Source organism: Varroa destructor, unplaced genomic scaffold (genome assembly GCF_002443255.2).
Source record: "Varroa destructor unplaced genomic scaffold, Vdes_3.0 BEIS01000005.1, whole genome shotgun sequence".
In the NCBI taxonomy this organism is placed as follows: Eukaryota; Metazoa; Arthropoda; class Arachnida; order Mesostigmata; family Varroidae; genus Varroa; species Varroa destructor.
This window is the reverse complement of record NW_019211458.1, coordinates 30,996,024-31,020,840: the sequence shown is the minus strand read 5'-3', so window position 1 is coordinate 31,020,840 and position 24,817 is coordinate 30,996,024. Positions and strand designations below refer to the sequence as shown.

General features: G+C 46.3%; 2 protein-coding genes across 8 annotated transcripts in view; one reads left to right on the top strand and one right to left on the bottom strand.

The window, feature by feature from the left end:
* Positions 1-24,817, bottom strand: part of LOC111251532 (nucleolysin TIAR-like) — a 249,310-nt gene that overhangs the window by 215,411 nt on the left and 9,082 nt on the right. The gene's annotated exons all lie outside the window — the stretch shown is intronic.
* The window catches only part of LOC111251533 (uncharacterized), a 93,095-nt gene continuing 81,987 nt past the window's right edge, over positions 13,710-24,817 (top strand). For both annotated transcript variants that reach the window (XM_086991137.1, XM_086991136.1), the window contains exons 1-2: positions 13,710-13,825; positions 15,912-17,062. Coding sequence is in view for 1 of the 2 variants with exons in the window: in XM_086991136.1 (XP_086847262.1) it covers positions 17,005-17,062 (58 nt within the window). In the remaining variant the exon portion in view is untranslated. The remainder of the gene's footprint in view (positions 13,826-15,911; positions 17,063-24,817) is intronic.

Below are 24,817 nucleotides of genomic sequence, written 5' to 3'. Positions count from 1 at the left end.
TTCTCAGTCTGCTATTGCTGCCGCTGTCGTTGTAGTCATCGTACGAGCATGATGGCGATACCTGCAAGCTTCACTTCACGCTACTGTACCTTCTGCACGAATGACGAAAGCGCTCAATGAGTACGCCGCCCCAGTGTACTCATAGCAAACTGGATAGCGGGACCCGTACCAGAGCCACTATTACAGCTGGTGGCAATAGCAGGAGCAGAAGTAGCTACATGCATTATCAACGGGCTTCTTCTTGACTAGTGCCAGGACTCTACTCCCTTTGGAGAGACCGGGGAGGTCGTAAACTGTTCACTACTTACTCGACAGATCGTCGCCATTGAAGGAAAAGGGACGCAGCAACGTAGACCGGGAAAACTAAAGAAAGGTGTCTCTGGCTGGCTGCCGAGTGGGCAAGCAAGCAACCAGGAAGGGCACCAGAGTCAGCGAACGGCGGCTAAGGCCGAGGCGTCGAGTAGGAATTATGGGGTCCATGGCAGAGCTAACAAGACAAGCATGACGGGGGTCGTTATATCCTTCTCATCCCCTGCACACTTTATTCCCCGCCGTCCCGTTATCACCCCCTTGCCGCTTCACTTCACTCCATACCGTTCAAAGGCATCGCGCGCGGAAACAAAAGAACAGAGAGAAAGAGGGGTGTACGTCCACGGAGCACTACGCGGTGGCGGCAACGAAGGCGGCCATTCCGAGCAGTCTGTGAGTACACCATCATTGAATCGACAGCAGCAGCGGTAGCTGCGCCGGATAGGGTCGGACAACCTACGTACCAACGAGCCAAAAAGAGAGTGAACAGAGTTGGCAGGCTATACTGTATCGCGGCCGCGGCCGCTGCCACCTTCATCCAGCGAGAGCTAGCTGCAAGGACTAAAGCCAGTGAGGCAGCTGCGGGGGCAAGCCAGTCGGCGTTGCCCGCCGCCCTCCATTCGTCCGTCGGTCCTTCCTGCACGACTAAATTTATACTCTATTTGCCAGTAATGGCGGTAGTAGCAGCGACAGCATCCAATGCCAGGTACAAGCAGCCACCAAAGTACCAACTGCTCAGCGAGCAGGACCGCTTTTGCCCATTCCAGCTGTCGAACAAGCTAGTAGACCACCGCTTACCTACGTACTATCATATTATGGACTGCTGGGATGTAACTGTAGATGAATCTGTCTGTAGGTTAGAGCGCGAACAATGAAATTCTCGTCCTGGACCTAACCCGTCTAGCTTTTAGTGAGGATAGCAGCGTCCTTGTTGCATGCGCTGGAGGGGATGTACAGAAGGTAAAGTAACATGATAAGGGAACCTACCGCTGTTCATGTTAAAGGATGACACCAGCAGCAAAATAAAACGTGTCCGTACGCGTATGTGACATAAGAGGTTCAGCTTGACGCCTTTTGCTAGCTCTCGAGCGGAATCTACCTATTACCACGTGCATGAGCACTACTGCAGGCTTTGGCTGGTCGCATTGCTACAGAAGCGGCAGCTCCAATAACTACCGTTATTGCGTTGTTATGAAGCGCCCTTGTTCGGTGCTCTTCGGGCGTTTCCCAAACTGGCTAGCTGACGGACTCCGTTCTCCTGCGGGGACAAGACAGTTCAACCAAGTCTCATGGAAGGACAACCAAGGCACTGACTGTGCAAGGGACTCGCCGCCGTTCAACGGCCGAGGCCACAGCAACATCGAAGCAGGGCGCAACCATCCCATTCTACCCAACAACCCATTCTATCCAGCTAGCTGCGTAAAGGACAAGACACTTTCTTCGCTGCCTGTTCGCTTTCTAGTTTCTCTTGACGTACTTCGGACGTCGCGTCAAACACAGACCCCTATATGTGCTTCTTGCGGAAGGACCCGGCCCCTTACCTCCCATTTGTCTATTCCCATTATTCTATTCGGACCTAACTCTACATAAAAGAGATGGAGGCGTTGAGGAGACGACATTACCAGGAAAATTTTTGAGGTTGAAAAGAACGGCACCACAAGCCGAACTCTAGCAACCCAGACACGCCAGTTCCAGGCCGACACGCTTGACTCTGTTGTAGGATCATCGTCGTTGTAGAATCTGAGCTGAATTGCACGAGGTTTAGTAGTAGTCAAAGAAGACAAGAGGACCAGCGGGTGTTCGGTGTGTGTCCAAGGGGCGAATGTGCCAGAAGGGTACTGCAAACGGAGATACTACTGCATTGAGAAAAACCAAAACTGGCAGTAAAAGGTGCAGCCACTTATTTCTGCTTTCACTGTTCTCTACTGCTCAATGTCCATCATAAACACCTTGTCGTGATAGTCGCTATCGTGTGCGTTGCTGGGGTAGCCAGTCAGTCTATGGCGATGTTGGTCCCTTCGTTGGTTTTCGCCCTTCCTCCTCTGTAAGAAGACATCTTCACTCTTTCATTTCACGCGTTCGTCGGTGCTGCGCTCCGTTGGTCCATCGTTCCATAGACTCTTCTATCCCTCCGAGCATGTCCACAATTCTTCTTGTAGATGTACCGTTGAGAGTTGATGTTTTTAGTCGTGCGCAAACCAAGCAACCGTGGCTCCGTATAAATTATATGCTATGTACGCCTGAACCTATCGGCATACCGACAACATCAGAGCGATGGCGACCGCTCAAAATAGGATGTTTCCGTCAATGCTACGAGCTCAATAAGTGGCGATAGATGACAGCGACCAGACGCACTATAGACGCCAACGACGTCGACTCCGAAACGAAGCTGTCGAAACGATGAGATTCTGCGCAACCGATTTAGAAATGGGGCAGTTGCAGACTGCCAGAATGGATTGAAAGGACAAGCTAGAGTTAGTGAGAGTTATAGATGAAAATGACAACGCGGCACTCGCACTGTGGGTTTGATGCTGTTAGTAGTTGTGATGGGTAATGGGCAAATAGAAGTGGAGTGGAAAAGAGTTGGATGGATAGTTCTACTCGCTCATGGGCAGAATCTCGATGGCTTTCGAACAAACAGTTCGTAGCCTCATCCACTTTGGTTGCGTACTCCCCTTGCTTCTCCGCCGTACGCCCACGTCTGCTGATTTCTTTCTATTTATACTTGTCACTCTCATTCTGGCATCTTTCGTTTCTCCACTATGGCGACCACCAGCAGCACCACGACCGCTGTCCACGCTATTCGTATTTTGTGTGCACTTTTTTTTATATGCTGGGTGTGCGGCATAGGCCCATGAATGAGCCCAACCCCGGCGAGCTGCGAGACAGGCGTTAAAGTTGTGGGGTGCAAGAGCTGCTTCCTACAAAGCAGGTTTTTTTCGATTGCCGATCAACGGCAGCTGCCCGCCCGCGCCTTTCCCTGAGGTTTTCCCCTTTTTTTCTTCGAGACTATCGGTTGGGCTCCATCAACAACAAGGTCGTTAGCCCTGTCCGTATACGTGCACACTACCTTGTCCTTACATACAACGCAGACGAAAACATCTCTACCATTTGCTTATGTTAGCCTAATGCTCGTACTACTGCTGTGGCGGCTTAGGTGTTTGCTATCGACCCTATCAACCCAACTATAGAAGCTGCTCATGGTGCCGTCCCTTCTCAGGCAGCGGTCGAACATGCTAGTCTGACTGGCCATATGGAAGACCGGTTTATTTTTATAAAGAAATTCACAGCACTACAAACGTCCTCATATTTTTGGCTAACTCCCTTGTTAAAGCTTGTTAAAAAAAAACTATTTAAGGTCAACTCAGCGCAGGACAACAGCAACAGTAATAGAAGTTGTACTAGCGGGAAACACCTAGTCACGCTGCCAGTCGAGCTCATACCAGCTAGTATTACTCCAAGGATAGTCCGTATTGGTTCTAAGTTGACAGAGCTGACAACAATAGCCTGATGAAGCCGTTCCGGCTAAGAACGGGGCGGCTTAAAAGGGCTAAACGGCAAAAATGCAGCATACAAAAACTATATGCAGAACCCCACACTGATACACACATATGTACACAACACGCACTTCAAGCGGGCGCTTTAGATGGAAAGAAGAAGGCAACCCTAAAAAACGTTACAGACAATATCGGAAGGCACTCATTGGCTTTCCAGTATCTAACTCGGATGGTAACACAGCTACTGGTTCGTGCTCGGGGCTTTCCAGGGCAGATTGGGGTGTGTTGAGTTGGAGACTTTGGCCATGGCCTTTACTGGTTAGCTTTTACTTTAGTGGTCGAATGAACGGCAAAGACGAAAATGACGGGTTTGTGAGCTAACGTTGTCCTCGTGGGGTAATAAGATATGAGTATAGTGTGGACGCCATTGGCAACTGTGAACAGCCTCCTTATGCGACTGTGGCGCTGCCTGATTGTGATTTCTGACTCGACAATTGCATTTGCTAATGGCCCGGCGCGTCTTCTGCCTCGTGCGCGGTGATCCATACCCTCCATTCCCCATTTTCTCTTCCGCATCGTTCGTACAAGCGGCCCAGCGTGATAGTAGCTGCGGTAGCAGCCGTTACTGTAGCAATCCCGCGTTTTCACTAGAACGAAATACTAGTCTCTCAGAAGGCTTGGCCTCGCGCAATATTCGTTTTAAGTGTCGACAAAGAAAAAGGCGAATAAGAAGCGGCAGCAAACGAAGAACAGGCGTGGAAGCTTCCACTCACTGCATCACAGCGACGCAGCTACGTTGCCACTGGTTTGGACATTACCCTTACTAGGGTTGTAAGCGCACACAGCGAAGAGCCCACAGGGGTCCAGCCCTGACCAAAGTTGCCATCCAACTTGGCTGCCATAGTTCTGGCTGGCTCGATTCGCCGACACTCATTTTGGCTTCGCACAGACATCCGTACTTCTCTCGTTGCTACTTTCTTCCTCCCGCTTCCCATCCCTGCGTCTTCCTACAAACGCGTTTCAAGCCTGTCTGGCCATCGTCAAGAATGTTTTATTCATTTTATTCATTCATGTCGTCTTGGTCGTCGTCGTCGTTCTTCGTCCTCCGATGTGGTCCCCACCAACCACCTCTCATCCATCCGTTGGGCCACTGCCCAAGAAGCGGTTGAGCGGTCGCTCTGCGTTTGCGGTTGTCGTTTTGGTCGTTGTGGCAACGTTGGAAGCGGTAGCAGCAGCAAAATCAGGGAACTCCACTCAGGGAGCGTCATCGGGATCTGAAAACCGAAAGGCGGGGCAGCGAGCGGAGTCGGGATGTCGCCTTTGTCAGTGAACGAAGAAAACCCGAAGAGCAAGACTATGCTCTCCTCTGCAGACCATAGCGGTTTCGACGAAAGCGAGGCAGACTCTTGACAATATGGTCACAGACGTCAACTGTGCAAGTCGTTGGGATTTACCGTGGGGGGGGGGGGGAAGGCACCAGCGACCATTGCTGCTACCGGCTGCGTTCGGGATTCTTAACCGTTCGCTCCCGACGCTCATACACTTTCCTTTATCTGGCAGTGTCCCGTAACCATTCCGACGAGGCCACGACGTTTGGTGATGTCCATCCGTCCAGATTGCTTTAGTTCCTTGCAGCTTTGCCGTTTCTGTCTCAACACCGCTGCAACAAATGAGAGGTGAACGGCCTGCAGCCATGCATACAGTCCCACTTATTCCACTCCTGCGGCCACGATAGCAGCGCTTGTTCAGCTCACTGTCAACGGCCCACTTAGCCTGTCACTGGATGCGGTGGATGCGCACGACTCCCCGTCTACAGGGCCAAAACGAGCAAAAAGATCGGCGAAAAAACGTATACCTATAAGAGGTATAGAGGACTCTTATACTTGAAAACTACTATCATTTGTGACAGACGTTACTTAGACCAGTTGAAAGAACAATGAAGCTCCAGGAAAATGGCGGTAGGCCCAAAATAGTCTGACAATAACGGACCAATGACTAATATGCAAAAAAACATAGATTGATTTTATAATTGAAGGAGGAAAGGGATTAATTAACGATGTAGTGCAACTAACGGCTTAGTAAATGAAATAAAAGAGTAACGCCGAGTCACCATCACATTGTGTCGTATTGCCTTACCCACAAAAAGCGTTAATTTTCTATACTAGCGGTAACACATTTATAAAGAGTATACCATGGTGGAGAAGACGACATCCTACCATAGTGTATAGCTTAACCTATGTAAGTTCCACGAAGGCTAATTATTATGATATCTTCTTTGTTGATTGTATGTGACACCCGCAGCAGTAGAAAAACAGTCTGTGCCCCTTTAGAGCAGTGCGTGACAACCTATTAGAAAAGTGTGGTCCTTTGAACAGGCCATGGATAATCAAAGAGTCGTGACAAATTTTAAGGCTGGAGGGTGAATAGTAACACGGAACACAGCTGTACTAGGGAAGTCTTGAGTCATCCAAGTCTTAATGGGAAGCGTGCTCGAATTGTACTACATAACAAATTTCGCTATATATAGCTAATTCGCAGTGGATAACACCTGGAAAAAAATCTTTCCTGGAAGCCAAAAATGGTGCAGTTTATTTGTCCACTTACTACTTCTGTGTATTGCGTTTCTTGATCTCCAGACGTATTGATCCTGAGTACGCACAGATAAGTGCCTGCTCTGCACTAGTTAGCATACCTCATAAATATGTACATTTGATTTTCATTTGTTGCTTTCCCATGATACGTATCCTCACTCCACTCAACGGCACAATTAAGGTCTCTGTCTATCCATGTGTCTATATATTTCTTGTGTGCTTTCTTTTTTTTTTTTTTCTGAAAAATCCGATGGACCTAACGTCAGAGGATTTCTCCTGATTAACGGTTCTGCCGTACAGACATTAATGTTATACTATATAATACGAAACGCTACTACTTACAAACTAATGCAATAGCAAAAAAATAGCAGCGGTAATACCACCAGCTGCTGCAGTGCAGAAGCGCTACCTAGAACTATCACCGCCGACCCTCTGCCAGTAAATGCAGCATGAGCACCCCCTTTCTTCCCAGTATATTAAACAATTCTTACATTGAATTAGGTGATGTTCATTAATATTTGCTGCCTCTACTTCGTCTACTGGGTCCCCAAATCCTGGCCTTCTCGTTTACAAGCCTACCTTTTCACTTCACTGTTTTCAAAGAATTTATGTCGTCAACGGAGTCATAGAGGCTGGTAGCAATAGCAGTACTATAGCTGTGTCAATAATTGTCTCAGGGCTCTCGTAGCTTTGGAGGCTGGTCCACGAAGGCGAAGTTCGTGACGTTGAAGCCACCGTTTGAGGCATCCAGTTGGCTAGTCCAACGCCTCGCTGGTTGTGGCTGACTGACTCCTCGGCTTTCTGGCTGAGTGATAAACTGATAAGTAGCGGCCAGGTCAGTAAACTGATAGGTTTTCGTTCGAGTCCACACATTTTAAGGGATTCTTCCCGGCTCAGATGCCCCTGCCTTAGCGTCACCGGTTTCTGCTGCCTGCTTCTATACACCGCTAACCTATACGTGTGTATACGCCAAGGCGGCTTAGTCGTGAATAAGGCGAGCTGTGGAAATGGCTGCTGACCGAATACTGTAATCGGGAATAGAGTGAAGAGGGTAAGAGCAAAAGGGCAATGGTTATACAGAACTTAATTGGTACCAGAAGGTGACGGTTGATAATAGCGGTTCTCTTCTCGTGATGCGAACATACCCGTGTATAAGATAAAGTTAGATAGCTGAACGAAAGGGTCACGCAAAATTACGAAGTACAGGAAGCGCTAATATCTTATTTGTGTATCACATAGACAACGGCGACGACGGCAGCAGCAATGGCTAACAGCTCGCGCGATCATTGTAGGATCGGGCTTCAGATCCTGTCGGGGATGCTAATACGCATATCGCCCCGTAAGATCTTTTCGATAACGACAACAGGCTATACGAGTGGATGTTTTCTTTACTGTACAGTATAATGCGCAATGAATGAAGGGCAAAAAACCGAGGACACCCGAGTAGTTATGCGGTGACTGCCGATTTCGAGTTTCGGTGTGTTACCTGTACAGCAGACCCTAATGATACACGCACGTGTTTCTCGACGTTTTACGAAAAGCAGCTAACGCTACAACGAATTGAAGAACCGCGCACAGAATCGGCTTGATTGGCAGGACTCGTACTACTCCTATCGCCTGTCTATGACAATTCCCATACTTGTACAACCTCTATCGCTACTATTACTACTTCTCGAATGCATCCGTAGCTTCACCACCGGCCTCATTTCTCCATCCACATAACTTCTCATTGCCTAATATATAGCAGCTATTGTAGCTCGGTTGTAGAGACAGCACTAGCACCCAACATCTTGCCAATGCCAATCTGCATTGCGAGCAGTAACGGCAACACCAGATTACGACGACAACGATGCCAAGGGCCGGATCCTGGTAATATCCTCATCGGCGAACGGAACACCAAAAATGAGTAGATATAGAAGCTAATGCCAAAGCAAGACTAGCATGCTGTCTCTGATCTATATCAGACAGGAGCTAGAAGGGTACGGTAGGCCTGTTGCCGCATGGAGTAGGGTTAACGCAGGCCGAACATCCGAGACCATGATGTCTCTTCTGCGCTCTTTCGGCTTTCGGTCACTTTTACTTACAATCATGTTTTTTTTTTCGTTTCTAAAAATGTTGGGTTTACAAACGGCACACAAAGAACTGGGCGGAGACGTAGGAGAAACAGGATGGTGGTTGGCTAGCAGATACAGGGGAATCGAAGAGCTTAAATAAAGGCCAAAGTGGGCCGACGGCTACTAGTAAGCGGGGCTAGCACAGCGAGTGAAGGGGTCCCGCCGCTAGTCGTTGGCCACTGGTCGTGTAATGAAGCCTTTGCCGAAGAGGCCTCGATTCGAGTGAAGCGAAGACGATCCAGGCAAAAACACGAAAGAACGAAGTAGGCGAACGACGGAAGATAGAAGAGAAGACAACCGAATAAGAAGGGCTGGCCGGCCTTGTGGAAGAAGCAGTAACAGATAACGGAAGAAGACGCCTATCCGGTGTCTCTCCGGAACAGCACTCCGTCGGCCATCCGACCATCACCAGCTGAAACGTCGCTGCTGTGACTACTCTATCCCCAGTGCCTCTCTGCTGCCGTTATCGCTAGGTTTCCTCTGGAACCGCACCCCGGGCAAGTCCCCGCAACTCCAGTCAACGTGCTAGCGGGCGAGCACCACGTTGCCTCTCGGATAAGACGATTAGTACCGTAAACAAAGAATTATTGTACGGCGGCTACTCTCTCGTAGACGGCCTCTGCTTTATTCGTTGAAGCCTAGATAAAACTAAATCTCGTAGGATACCGTCACAACCTTGCTATGTTGGTGGTAAAACCGGTCAGTTCCCGCTGTTGGCCACGAATACAGATATCAAGCAGCTGGATAATGTTGCAGAGGCTGGATTGCCAGCTTGCAAGACCGTTGACGACATCATCCCACGTGCAACGTCACCTGGAAAATCTTTCTCGGTAGAGCCGTGAAAAACGTAAAAGAGGAACGTTGAATGTGCAAAAAGCTACAAATGTCTGCTGTAGAGATACCTATTTTAACTCGTTTTTCGTGTTTCAATTGTATGTCGTTTAGGAGAAAGTGCGTATCAAGTACAGACAGGCGTGTGACATAGGATGTCATGTTATAGTTCAGAAGAGCAGCTGCAATGCGCATGTTTCTATTAAATTCTATAGTGTCTAAGTTTGATCTTTGTTATAAAGTTCACTGCACGCTCCGTTTGTGGATTTGGTAGGCCTACTAGATACATTGGCATGAAATGGTTCCGCGCGTGTACAATTCGTCTCCGAACTGTGCCGAAAACATGAATCTATTTAGATGTCATTCTCTTTAGAATTTCTAAATTGTTATAAGCCACTGTCACGTTGGCACAGAGAAGGCGCCATCTTGCAAAATATAGCGTTTTTCTGAGGGTCTTACCAGCGGACACGGCAGTTCTTAATAGGTTCGTTTATTTAAGTTTGGCAACAAATTGCAATTTTCCCTGAATCTGAAAATAGACTACTGCTAGATAAATGTGCGCATGTATATGCTTTCTTCATATCTGCACTATTTCAATTTTCAATGCGCGCTGGCCGCGTTCTATATTGATACAACGCGATGTTGAAGATCATAAGCAACGCCTGAGAGGTATAATCATCAATCCTAGTTTTACCAGGATCATTATTGTCCTTCTGGTATCCTCAGTTGAATCACATTATCTGGGTCAGCTTCTGACCGTTTGGTGTCTTTCATAGCGACGTGCAATTAATTCAAAATCAAACCTTAGCGATACTCTGTCTGACAATGCTACCTTTCTATAAGTACTGCTAATTCCATTTTCTTTAGTACATCTTAATTTCATTAATTAGCGCTGATGTGGTTTACTTCTTCGATCTCTGCTAAATCATACGCTAATCGACTTGGCTGCCAACAAAATCGGTTTTATATAGCCTCCCCTTCCTATTTCATAGGTCGTTAGGGGCGAGGGGGTACATTACTATTTCTAGCGTGTGTGTCGCACCACCGTTCTACTATCAAGAAGCGCCTGCTACGGCAAAGGTAATACGATGGCATTAGACCAGATGTTTTCTAGTCCCCTCTTCAGTTTGCTCCCTTCATTTTTTCGTTTTTTTGTATTCTACATGCTTTTCCTCTACTTCAGTCGTTGGCGCGTCTGATGCTGCTGCTGCTGCTGGACACACCAAAATGACTGCACTACCACTGTCGTCTGTTCGCCTCCAAAGGCATTCTTCTTTATGACATAAGCAGACCCTCTAGAACAACCCTCTCATCCCGTGGCCCCATGCCGACCTAGCCTTCCCTCACCCACCCAGTCTCTCACTCCACGGGCTTACCCCGCTAAGGCAGTGTGAGCACTACACAGGCAGACTGTTAGGTTCCCGTCTTGAACACGCTCGAAATCGTCATCTTCTGACCCAACAGGGCGTCTCTTTCCTATTCCCGTTACTCGCTCCCCACCACTACCCCCGCCACTGCCATTGCTCTGACCGCCACATTTCGCTCGCAGAGAACGCGCATTGCTGCTACTGCTGTCGCCGCCGCTTCTACGCATCCATTGAAAAATGGCCCTTGTGCCGTAAAGCCAAGCGAGCCGCATGACCCCCGTTCGCGCGAAGAGGATTCATCTTGCTGCGCGTCCGTTCGCTCTTTCATTCTCCGCATAGTCGTGGGCCTCGACGTTGTCTTTTCGTTTCGTGTCGTCCTGTCCTACCAAGAAAGAAGGTCTGCCACTGCAGTGAGATCAGTCGGTAAAGAGGCAGGGCAACATTCGCGTTCCGAATGTGATGGCGGTGTCAGCAGCAGCGAAGACACTTGCCTTCGGGTTGGTTGGACTTTCGGCTTTAGGAGTTCGACTTGGCGGACTTGAGGTCTGGGCCTCCGTGGGATAGCGCAAGAGGCCAACGTCTGTGTAGCCAGTCACAGTGGCGGAAGCAGCAGAGGCAGTCGGGAATAGCGTCCGGTATAAGTGCTTACATGACGGTCTTTGATGGGAAGGCTTTTGGCTAGCTGTCGTTGCGGCAAAGCTTCGTTCAAGTAGGAACATAGCGACTACTCGCCCCAGCTAGGGGTTGAGCCGAAAGCCTAGAAAATCTAAGGCTTTGGGCAGCCCATACTCGAAAAGGGACTTAGAGAGTACGCCACCCCATGATTGTCGCAGCTTCGCCATTGATACGACAACACAACAGCGACGGCCTCTGGACCCTACGCTTCTTAAGCTCCTACGTTCCCAATTGTACCCCCGTTCTGTTAGAGGGTTATCGCTAGACACAAAAAGAGAGAAAGGAAGAGAGCCACCACGGAGTCAAACGTTCTTCAACGATTCAAAGCGATACAGTAGCCGTATGTTATAGAGTAAAGCCACTTAGCCGAGTAAAACAACGATGCGGAGTTAAGTAGATTCTCAAAGTTCCGTTTAACTTCGAACAACAAAAACTTTACAACAGCTACGACTGTTATTACTAGTCGACCTATTTTCAACACACGACTATCACAGATGACCACTTTCGTATGCTAAAAAAATGTAATGCTTTCGTATGTCTACAAAAAGTTAACGAAGGCACGAATTAGATGTATAATAAAGTAAAAAAACATATATTCGCAAAAGGTTTCATAATACAATAGAATTAGATGTATATATACATACTGTTAAATCGTTGTCGCTCAATCAAAGTACCTAGGAGCTTGTAAGGCGATAGGATAAGCGACAGTATCGCAATTTGAAAGTGAATGCGCTGCAAAAATCACCTTTTGTATTAATGGTGCCGCATTTTCATTTTGTTTTTCTTTAATTGAGCAGTTCTTTCTGCTACCGTAAGATATGATTGCCGCTGGTGGGAGGATAGAAAATACTCCGTGTGGCGATGGCGATGTTAATAGAGGATTTTTTCCTCATATTACAGTCATTGTCTAACAGCATTATTTTATCGGGTGTCATCCAAGCGCATCAGGCACCCGTCTCACTCAGTGCAAAATTGGCTTCGGACCTCGAATCCGACTGAATTCGATGATGGTCACGCTTCTACACTGCAGCCCGCAGATATGTGTTGAAAAAACCAACTTGATTTTATACTCTCGATTCCTCCCCCGTAAGATCCTAGTATAAACCGACTCTCTTTGTAAATTTACACCTCGACCGCCAACTACTACTACTACTGATCAGCAGTATTTGTGTATGAACACGCTGGTATACGCTTTTCTGCATTGTTCGCCCCCGCCCAACATCAAAAAAACAATTCCAACTTCTTACCCAATTTCTAGCCCAATCCCGAGGCTGACACTTCTATGCTACTTGACTGCCTTCGAGGATAGTGTAAGAGTAGTTTTTACATGGCTGCCCAGTGGTTCCATGATTTTGGCTGGATGTGAAAATGTTCGTACTGAGGGGCAAAACAACAAGCAAGACGGAGGGCAGGCTTTGTCGGAACTGCTGGCTACGAGACGTCGGCCGGGTCTAACTACCTGGCCGCTGGACTTTTTCCTGGCTCTCCCCTGTTTGCTCGTTGTCGTCTATATATATATATGTTAAGTGTCGTTCACGAATCTCAAGTGAGTCCGTTTAAACCGCTCCGTCCCGAGCTGCGCTGTCCGCTCGCTTCGCGAAGGATGCTCCGGACACCCGGATGGGTCCGCTGTTCGCCCTCGGAGTAGGGGCGGCACTAGGGGAGGCCTCCAAGGCACTCCAGCGTACGGGCAACGAAGTCAGCAGCAATGGCACCAAGCACCAAACAGCGTATATACTAAACGCCGCCAGCAAGTAATGGACAACACATCTAAGAATACTTTCCGGGCGACAGAGCACATGGCCACTCTCGAAACGCATTACGTTCCTCTCAACGATGGAAGCCCGTTTTACCCCTGAGCACTTGTCCCTTGCTTCTTTCTCAGCGGCTCTCTTCGTCCACCTGGGCTGTTCCTTAACCGATTCGTCGGTGATAGCAGCGACAATCCCGCTGTTGCCGCCATCAACGTGAATCGTCAGGAATACAGAGCAAAAAAAGAGGCGGTCTCTAATTTGACATGCTCTATATTGGCCGCTAAAACATGTCAAAGCAAAGAACATTTCGGCCTGCATTTGATAGCCAACAAGTAGACCGGCAGCTATTGTCTGACTTGGTAGTTGGCGGGTTTGCTAGTCGTGTTCGAATCCCAATGGTAATATAAAATACACGGAGTCGGCATTAAGTTGGGAGTTAGAAAGACAGGCATCGGGGTAAACCAGCATTGCTTTTAGTGTCATCTAATCGCCGACTAAATCTAAACAGACAGACAAACAGAAAGGTAAATACAGAGAGAAAAGAAGCAAAATGTATGTTATTTTTTTTTGCAGGACGCATTGGGATCAGAACAACTCCAGTCGAAAGTAGCTACACCGACAGGAACACAATGCTCGGCCGACAATTTCGGACAAATAATCGAAGGTGACGACGGTGAACAAATGCGGGTAAGGATCGCGCTAACACTAGCAAAAGAAAGAGCAGAGACGGTAGCAAGCAGATCAAAGGTAAACCTGGACGGGAGAAGGGACGTTGTAGGATAACTCAAATAAGAGCTTCGATCGAAGAAGAGTTTCAGATGATTCTACTATAAGAAAGGCTGCCTTCTTCAGAAGCCACTGCTGTATACATCGCAGTTACAGTCTACATGAGCCATGCTGCTTATACGTCTAAGTTCTTTTTTGAGGCGTTTGAGACGCCAACACAATAATGAGCTGTAGTATCATTAAATTAAGTCCATATATATCTGCGGAAAACACCTAAGCGTCGTGTAAATGTCGCCAACAGGGTCATCGCAGTCGATTGCAAAAAATTGTCCTTTACTCTAGATAGATATTACATTCTTTTTGCGTACTAGGAGGACTAACGTGGTGCCTAATATTACATCTGTTAAAAATAATAACGTATGCATATACAAATTTAAAAAATCGGATAGCCTGACGTATGCGGGTTAACAAAATAGGATCAAAAGAGCACACCGTACAACTAGACACAAGATGATGTTCCCGTTGTTAGAGTAATATCGGCATAGCTCTGAACGACGATTCTAATACCCCAGAACCACGTTTAGCACAACGTCGACGGATCGCACTAAGCGAAGCAAAGAGAATGAAAGATAACGATAATGCCGCGCGAAAGCGATGGAATCGTCCATTATCACTGTACGCATGCGCTCTTGGATGTACGCCGAATGATTCTAATTAGCTTGACATCGTGCAATGAGAACCGTCTGTTCCATAGTACCCTACTTTGCCCTATTGTTCGATAGTGTGTTTGTCGTTTTCCCGAGAAGTTCGCTTGTACTAGTCGAAAACGAGGCCTTGATAGAGGCCTTGAGCCAACCCTGGCCTTCGAGACGAACTCGCTCTTACGTCACCGCATGTAGTCTGAGGAGGCACCCCATCGTCAGCGAAGAAACGAAGGGGAATGCATTTGAGACGCATTCTAAACGCCACCAAACCGAGCCCTATTCTGATCCCGTCATGGTATTTGTAGAAATGGTACATATCCTCAATCTGCGTTTACGCTTTTTGCCCTTTCGGCTTTCTCACTTGCTTCTTTTCTCGACCGGAGGCTGCATAGGGCGAGTCGCAGAACAGAGACGTAACAGCAGGCGTTTTCTGTTCTACTCGTGCTACCCTAATGCTTTTCAACTGTCAGAGTCAGAGCAACAGGGACGCCTTTTTTCCCACTACCGCAGACTTTCCTGTTCCGCTCCAGGCTTTCAGTCAATGCCCGAACCGCTTCCCCTTTCCCCGCACAATGGCCATTGAGCAGCAAACGCGAAAAACGCAAAAGATCCAGCCAAGTCAGAACAGCCGAACAAGTCTTGACCGCGACTCGCCGTTTTAAACCTAGAGCCATCTTAACAGCAACTATTGTGACGACTACTGCTGCTCGTGTTATCTCTCATTCCATGCAACCACTATTTTTCCCTTTGCTTGAACGTTCGTCTGGTCCCTCCAGCGATAGAGTACTCTGCTCCCGCTTGCTCTCGTGTGTCCGCTTGTCTCGGTGAAATTATCATTGTCATAGTTATCATCATAATTTTGATTCTGAGTCGCCTCATCGCCTCTTTTCCGCTACAGCCTGACGCTTCTGCAACTGCCCTTGTTTGCCTGCAATTTGGCTATAAACAACCTCACTGCTACTGTTAGGATCTGCAGCAATAGCAATCAAAGATGCTTAGAAGGTAGGTGGCCTGCAGAGTAGCTGTGCTCGTCTGTCTGTCTGTTTGCCCTACCTCTGTTCTAGCTGCTAGCGAGTTGCTACAGAATCCGCTCAAAATAACAGAACACGGATGGCCGTGCTGGGCGGTAACCCGTCCCACAGTTAAATGCACCCCCACTGCGACCACCGTTACAGCCACCCATCGTTACGACAACAGTCATCGAGCCAAACGAACATCGCAGAACGATAACGATAGTAGCGAAGCTGGCAAATCTGTTCTCCTGTCGAGTTTTATCTGTGTAACACTCCTTCCCCGTTGTTCTCTTCTCTCTGTCTCTCCTTTTTAATCTAACGCTTTTTTAGAAGGACGCATGACAACGGTGAGGTCGCCGAGCGACGACGAGAGTATGTTCACAAGTGGTAGCTGAGGACGCCCGTACAGCTGGAGAAGTCCCCAACGCAATCGAGTACTGCGAACTTCTGTTGCGTTGCAGCGCCCCGCTTTCTACTGTTGGTGTCGTAATGATGAAAACGGAGTTGGTTGTTGCTGGTTTCACTGTTTCCGCCTTGCCATTTGACTACTAGGTACGCCAACGCTGTGCCGTCGCCACCCTTCCGTTAATACATCCATGCTTCACCATAAAGACAAAGCTCGGGAATCGATACAAAGACATTGGCTTGCGCTCTACAGAAACATCATTCGTATTCGCGGATGTGTTGTCACATCCGTTTTCAACAATCTTCTAAGCCTTGGGCGGTTTGATCTGGCGTGACCCGTTTGACACTCAGCAACTACCCTACTGCTGGCAGCTGTCCTTGCAAGCTCTGGATTTGTTGTGAGTTCCGTTTTGCACGGACCTGCGCTAGAGTTTGGGCTAGGTTGCTTCGCAGGACTTTCAACTACCGTCAGCAGCGAGACACGATTGGCCCGTTTCGCTGCCGCTGTACCATTGCCGTGCGGAACCAACTATAGAGGCAAAAGCGCTAGGAACTCAACCGGGAACGGGAAAGACCATCTGGGAGAGGGAGGAAGTATTTTGCCAGCGTATAGACGACACTAGTGCAAAGTCTGCGTTCTGCATTCTGTTTTGCAGCAATAGTTTCGTCTTCGCTTCTATCGAGACTGTTACTGATGCTTGTATGGTAGCTGCTGTCGTTCGCTGGCTGGTCGACATCGTAGACAGATGGGAGGTTGCTTTTCACCTACGAGTTTCGTAATAGTTTGGATAAGATAGGACTTGTGGTACTGCGTTGTTGAATGCATGACACCCGAAAGTGAGCGAGCACGGAGGTAGATGTGGACAACTAGAAGGAAACTGAGAGCGAATCTATGTTTGCGTGTCACAGAGCAATGTTGGTGGCATAGCTGGAAGGGGAGAAAGGGAGTCGAGCAGACAAACAGCTCTTCGGCGTTGACGACGGCGACGATCGTGGCGTCGTCAATACGGCGGCGTGGATGAGCGACCGACCGACCGACCGGCAAACAAACAGACATCACAAGCTACCACCAAGAGGTAAGGCAACAGTATATATATAACATTTGCTACATACTTCAATAATACAGACACACGCAGGCACATCCGGGCACGACTATGTTCTATTCGTGAACTATACAGAAACGACGCTGTGTATACGAGGCGGAGTTCAAACTAATGTACATTAGATTTACGTTGCAACGTAACAGACATGAAGGTTGGGTTAGTGAAACCAAATAGCCGCACTAATTATCACTTTGCCTTGTGTCTGGACTAGTGTCTTCAAATCACTGGCATTGTTGACCGTTATTAGTGGTAGATGCCGGTGAATTTCTCAACAAGTGTCTTCAGTAATCGTGTACTGATTCATCATAGTTAAACGTAACGATGCTCCCATTTCATGCCATCTCTGACGGCGGAGACGAAAGAGCAGCAGCAATATAGACCAAATTGAAACAGCTGACACGAAAAGCTAATTGTGTTTACGCGATCTGATAGAAAACGGGCGTGTAGCGTGTATGTGGCAATAACTATCGATTTTCTTTAGCGAAATAATTTCATATATTTTATTATCATTCCCATCATCTCCTTCGCGCTCGTAAAGATTTACTCTCGTAAAGCATGTAATACAGTTTTTCACGAAACCAAAACGTGCCGCTCTGATATTGCGACTTTTTACCTTACTTTAGCCATCTTGGAGACACTATAGCACCACCACTACGATAATAAGCCATAGCAGCTAAGCCCCTGTTGTAAAAGCCCCTGTAAAAAGATGTCATCGTGTAGTTGTGTTACTGTGATTCTTGGTTACTTTTATTCTTCGTTATTAAAAAAGCGACGCTTCGGTCAGTGACCGAAGACAGACCCCCCTTCTATTGTAGATATGTGCGAAAGGAAAAGCCAAATAAGACACTGTATATCGTAGATATTGCTTTTTTTAATTGTACCGTTTTTGACGTTGCTTAGGATTAGGGAACGCTCCCCACTGATGTAACCATAGGCTTATTTATTACTGTTATCGACTTCCGTCGTCACAAAGTTGAATTGGTCAACACATCTGTGTACCCCTCGTTTCCGCTGAACTTCAATAGTGGTATGATAAACTTAGCCAAGTTCAAGAATAACAAATCACCTGACCGTCCACACTGCGATAATTTGTGTTCGAAAGTAAGGAGCACTTGTCTACTGTATGAACGCTGCTATACCGACGTTGATTGAAGCGGGTGAAGTTCTAAGTATACGCAATGCAATTTTGCTTGGATTTTCGGAATCCAGCAAAAAGGCACTGGGTAGTTATCATGTAAATCGTGTTCGACTGTTCTTTATTATCAGATTCTGTCATATATATCAGATATCAAGATTCCGTTAGGTTACTAGACAGCGAGTAATTCTGGGTTTGCAGCTACCATTGTCCATTGCTATCGATCCACAACAGATAGGGCGATCCTGTTAGATAAAGCCACGCGTTTGAAGTTACAGACCAATTTCTTATGTACATAAATATATAGCATACATTGCTTTTCAGCTATATTGTATTGATTTAACATAAAATGCAAAAAACATAACTGGTAAATTAATTTAGTTAAATAATAGAGTTAATTTTCGTACACTTAACGCGTATTCTTCTTATACGAAGGGAACAGTACGCGCTCTTCACTCAGTCAATAAGATACTCTGTTCAGGTATCGAATGATTAAGTACGCACACATATATATATATATATATATATATATCAATAAATTTGCATTTAACACACTTCCCGTCTAGTATAACCTTCGGGCTTCACCTTTTTCTCCCTGAATCTTCGCCGCTAAAATGGATTCATATTAATCTGGTTAGATTGATCAAATATTACTATTATCTGTTCCTTGATATTTATAATATTGCAATCACCATAGCGTTTGAAATTTCCGAGTAAATTATCTTTTCCCCCCGCCTTTCATATGGGTCAAGATAAATAACATGATTTTTACCGTTCCATTGCGGAAATGGCGATAATGTGTATAGGCCCACACGACAAGGATCGTCCGTAATTTGTCACTAAGCCTTGTTGCAGTCGAATATACTTGTGTGTAAAGAAACACATTACCCTCTGGTGACGGAAGCGAAGGATGTCTGTCACATGAAGTAGCCTTATAAATAGTGATTAATACATATATTATTGGATATGAAGCATATTTTTCAACGTAAGTCGCACGCTACGCTAGCCTATCCTATCCTATTCATGGTTTTTGTACAGCCGAATCGTATGGGACGCCACCATAACAAGGTGACAAGAAGGCAACCTGCCATCATTGGTCGTCATTTTTTCCGGAGAGTAAACGGGGAAAAGGAGGTGACGGGAGGGATAGGAGCGGCAAGGTTGACGGGCGCTAATAACGCTGAACGCTGTCATTACGGCAACTTAAATCATTGAACTTATTTTCCACCGAACTTTTTTTCGACGGTGCTGACAAGAACACCCGCCTTAGCCTGGTGTGCCATCTGCCTTTTGCAATTTGTTTGTCGGCAGTCTTCGAAGCACCATTGTTGGTGTACCTTTTCCCATGCTGCTGTTGCCACCGCGGCTTCCTGGCGATTTGCTTTGCAACATCTGGCCTAAAAAATTTTTAGTAACACTAACGATCACGAATCGTCCTGCTATCAGTCATACCAGCAAGACTAGCCATGTCTGCATTGCAAATACATTGTACGTGTACTACATCTGCCTTTATCTACGTCTAGCAATTATTTACTGAAACATTAACATAACAGCGAGCGCACGCGATATGCCGACATTTTTTCCGGAGTAGTTTTTGAGGGTTCTGTGTAGGCTCGCCTTTATTGGATACATATCATCAGTATTTATGTCGACGTTCTTTTACGCATTCTATCAACATGTACTTAGTATGGATAAAAAGCACGAGTTCTATAGAAACGTTTGGGGGACAAAAAGGCTTGTACTATTCTACTTGTACATACGTGTATTTTTCATGCGCGCTTAAAAAAACAAGCTAATGTATTTGTAAATGAGTGAGTACCGGCATCTAAATGATCTAATGGTTATTATTTGTGGACGCTTAGAGGAAGGAACATATTTGCAAGGTAAAATGAACTTTGGCCAAGATATGTCCGACTCAGCCGGATTAGGACGTTTCAACGTTTCGAAAGTTTGCAGGATACACTCAGTTAGACACAGGATCAAGTGTAACACATTTTCGTTAGCTCACATTTTTTACGTAGCACCATTCGAGCATGAAACAAAACATTCATTTCTAAGCAACCTATCCTATAAATCCAACTCATGGTCCCATTTAGCATGCCCCGAATACGCACAGGCTCTTCCCTGAAAGATAGTTAGTCTAGGCTTGGATTTACTATTCGTACATGTAACGGGCGTAGACAAATTTATTCACAGATAGGAGGATGTCATTTAACATTTACCAAAGTAGCATGCTATATCTAGCTGATTCTAATATACGTGTAACACATTTGTATTGAAGGCATCCTAATAGAATCCTCAAGACGATGTTATAGCGTTCGTATATAGCTAAATTGCAACAATGTCTACGGTAGTCATTCAAATGGCTTCATTGATAACATCATGAGAGGCAGGACGGAAATCTTTCGTATTAACTGTGATGATTTGGTGGTAACCGTCATGAATAGGATGAGGAACGCCTAATCTACTGGCAGCAAATTAGCCAATTATAGGCAGAGTAGGACATTAAGGGGCATCTCACTGCTGTGCAGGCGATGCACCGCAAGCATGCTATGCCTAACATAAACACTAGCCAACACGAAGAGGCAGACGTCTCGCTCGGACTTGGAAATCTTGTGAGTCAAGCGGACCGGGTATATTTGTGACTTCGTGACACGAAACTTATATAGCCCCCTTAGCTCACTGTCTTATATACTAGCTACATCCTATATTGATAGCGGTCACATAACAACAATTTATCACGACCCAATGGACGTGAGCGTCAAATTCTTTTGCTGGGAAAAGAAGAAGCAGAGAAATGAAACTAGAGAGGCAGAAATACTGCTCTATCGCCGGTACGAGACAACAGCTGGAAACAGAACGAACATGCTGGCTAATGCGTCGCATCGAATCAAAATAGACCAGTCGAAGCCTTCAAGCCTTTCTGGACACTCGGGAACAAGTTGACTGCTAAAAAGCGGGCACCGCTACATCACGCTAGTGAACCAACTATAGGAGCAGCCGGTGAGGAATATCATGAATACGATAGCAGATATGTGGCAGCGTTCAAATTAAGGTCTGCATTTTTGCATGCTTCCATTTATTGCCTTACGAAGCGACAAGCAACAACATTCATCGGATATCATGATAGTTTCGCATGCTGTGACCGACCGAACATTAAGGGATCGTCGGCATGGAACTGCAACGGCAACAACGTCCCGCTGTTTTCTAGCAAAGCACCTCAAAGGGAGGCCGCTTCCCCTGTCCCCTTCATTTCCCATTTCCGCCTCTGCTATTGCCACTTAGTCAGTTCACGCAGAATCCATCCGCGACGGCACGAACAGATCGCAGTAGGATCGTGTCCTACTACTTATAGGCAAGTCGCTGTCAGCCTATCGGCGTGTCCGCCGAGAAGCCAAGTGTCCTGGAAAAAATCGATACTGTCACATCCACGAGAAGTCGTCGTCCAAGAACACCAAGATTCGTCTTTCCTTCCTTCGGCTGCTCGTTCGAATCGCCCGTTGGGACCCCTGTTGACTTTTCGAATAGCTTTGTTGTCACTGTCCCGTGGCGAACGGTATCAACAGATACAGAATAAGCTAACAAGTACATCGTTACCGTGCGGCAGATTACTAGACCAAGCTTATATTGTATTATATCTCCATGACGACCGATACGAGTATTACGGCTGGTTCCGCCAACATATGAAAGCGCAACTGTGGATTGCAATATGCCAACCGCTGCCGCCAGCATCAACTAAAGCGATAAATATGATTCGTCTTTGGCGTTTCGTATCCACGTCAAATATGTGTATTCCAGGCTAGGGGTCAAGGCCGGTTTTCACTAGTCGGCATACTCCTGCCGAGGCTAAGGCTCTTGCCGACTGACCACGGGTAACAGATAAATGCGCGCCGTCCTGTTTTGTTAGGCGCGCTATATTTTCGCTTGTCGGGGCAGCTGATTCGTCGAACGCGCAAGCGGTATCCGAGGCCGGCCAGGGTTACCTTTAATCAGTCACGGGCAGTCGCGGAGACAAACGACGCAATGTCAAGCATCCGACGAGTGCTGGCTGTTATACGTTATCTTCTTACCGCTTTTTTTCTAGTATTATTTTGTGCATTTGTCCAACCCGGAGCTTCCGTGCGGAGAACACAGTAGGCAATAATAACAATGCAATCGAAAATGGGGTCCGCTATTAAGAAAGCGGACACCAACGACACGAGGTAAAATGAGGTAAACTGTTATGTAAACGGTTGAATCTCTATCATGAATTCACAGCTGTACGAGTCTTACAAAGGCAGATATTTATAGCGCGTTGCCCATATTTCTTTCACGTTAGAATACGAAAAACACATAGGCATAGATTTATACGTATGAATATTTTTGTCTTTTTTGCATATGGTGGCGATGATGGCCTGCGCGCTCTTTGTCTGAACGCGTGAAATACAACCCCTACAACAAATGGCAGCATAGCATCTATAAAAATGGCCTTATGGACGTGACTTGCCCTTGAAAACGAAGCAGCTGGCCGAGATAGTCAGATGACGACAGCCATATTTAGCTCAAATACTGACCAAATCGAACAGAAATGATGAATTATCAATCTCATGTATTTCATACTTTACCTTGATGAGCACCTTTTGCTTTGCTTAATGTGTGCAGGGTCCGGATCTACAAATTTAAATATACAGACGCAGTGCTTTAACCGACCTGTTGCTTTGTTCCACACATTTGACTCTCTCTAGGATCGCAAACACTATTGACGTTTCTTAACTACTGGTAATATCACAAAGTATCGCAATATAAAACAGGGACTCTGGTCTACGTTTTTTTTTTAGGTACCAATACGAATGCATGCCCGCTATAACGAACAACTCGCTAAAACGTGTTCCAATATATCCCTGCCACGTGATGATGAATAAAGTGTTGAAGAGTAGATCTTCCTATGCCAAAAAGCATAAACATTTAAAAGTGGATGATCGTTTACCTAGAATATAAACAGTTTTAGGAAGAATGGTTTCGTTTTTTGTTTGTTTGTTTGTTTGGGGGGGGGGGGGAAGATCCGCCCGTGAATGCTCCATAAAAGGATCATGCCAAAATAACAATGGGCCATTTTCCCGCCAGTAGATGGCAATAAAGCAAATACGCATGGACACCAGATGCAGATCGGGCTCACGTTAATGTAAATAACTTCAAAAACATTGAAGGAAATGAATTTTAAAGCTACAAATTCGGATTCTCAGAAATGACTTTTCTTTTTTGTTCACCAGACCAGCAAACACAATAAACATCGTACATGTTGAAAACACTGTTCACTCTTCATTAGCAACTTGAACATCTGCCCCGTGGAGCTACGGGTATACACACTCGGGCGCCTAACGTTTTAAAACTACCGTTCGCGGGTCTCGAGGACGCATACTTTCTAGCTCACCAAAATGTCCATAGCAGTTTTCCCACCATTGGTAGGACGCATCGATCACTTTTAAGACGTCCTTCCACTTCGCAACGGTTAAATTGGATCATGGAATTGACAATCGACTCTCTCTAGCATACAAATACATATGAATCTCCAGGGCACGGACAACCTGTGATCGTAGGCACATTTTTATGTGTGTAGTATAGCAGCCGAAATCGTCTACGAATTACAATCCCTTATGTATATCTATGCTTTCGTCAAATCGCGGAAATTACTGGGCGAAGGGCTTTTCGAGAAGCGTGTTCCTCAATTAACGCAACGATGGCGCACACAAATCCTAGTCATACGGTTCTTTTTTAGTTGTCACTTTCACGCCGTGACTAATCCACATCCTACAGAGCGTTTCTGCCGCCTGCGTACGCACTCGAACTGAATAAGAGATTATGGAGATTAGGCCGGTTTTTCTATCTCGCCTCGCTTTTCCCGCCAAACATTTTCAAGTTTAACCCTAAGGCCCTCGGCCATACTAATCAAATGGTTTACTTTTACCCGCACGACGAAGATCCTTTACAAAATGGACGCATTCGATGAATTTTGTCCAGTTGTTCCCGGCGTCTCTTACCAGGCTAATCTAGGCTAATGCTAAACGCAGAGATATGCGTTTATGTATTTGCTCACGGTACGTCACATATTTACACGTTGATTTGCCCAAATAGCGCGCGACATTCGCTGTTTCGACAGGTCTCTCTGTATATATTCTACGAAAACAGATCTTCTTTATAGGCACTTTTTTATAACTGCTAAAAAGCTCCCAGTTATATACCGACAGACTTCAAGCATTGGTAAAAGAAAGCAAGGAAAAATCGTTCTCGAAGCAATCAATAGTTGTTTACTGTTTCCTTGCTTTAGCACTTGGTAACTCCACGCAAATTGCAGGGCCTTTTTATCGCTCAGCGTTTACCGTACTACGTTTCATAAGGAAAAACCGTGGCTCACAGTGTTTACATTAGTGTATCAAGAAGGAGAGCGCTCCTTATTGTTTCTCTACTTTTTGTTTAGTGTATCTTTTCCGGTCGCCTGAAGCCAACAATGACAAAGTCAATAGGTTTCATTCTGATCCTCATCTTTTTGCCTTTCGACCTCTTTCCCCTTTTTGTTGTTACGCGTCCCCACTCTTATTCGTTGCTGTTCTGGTCGC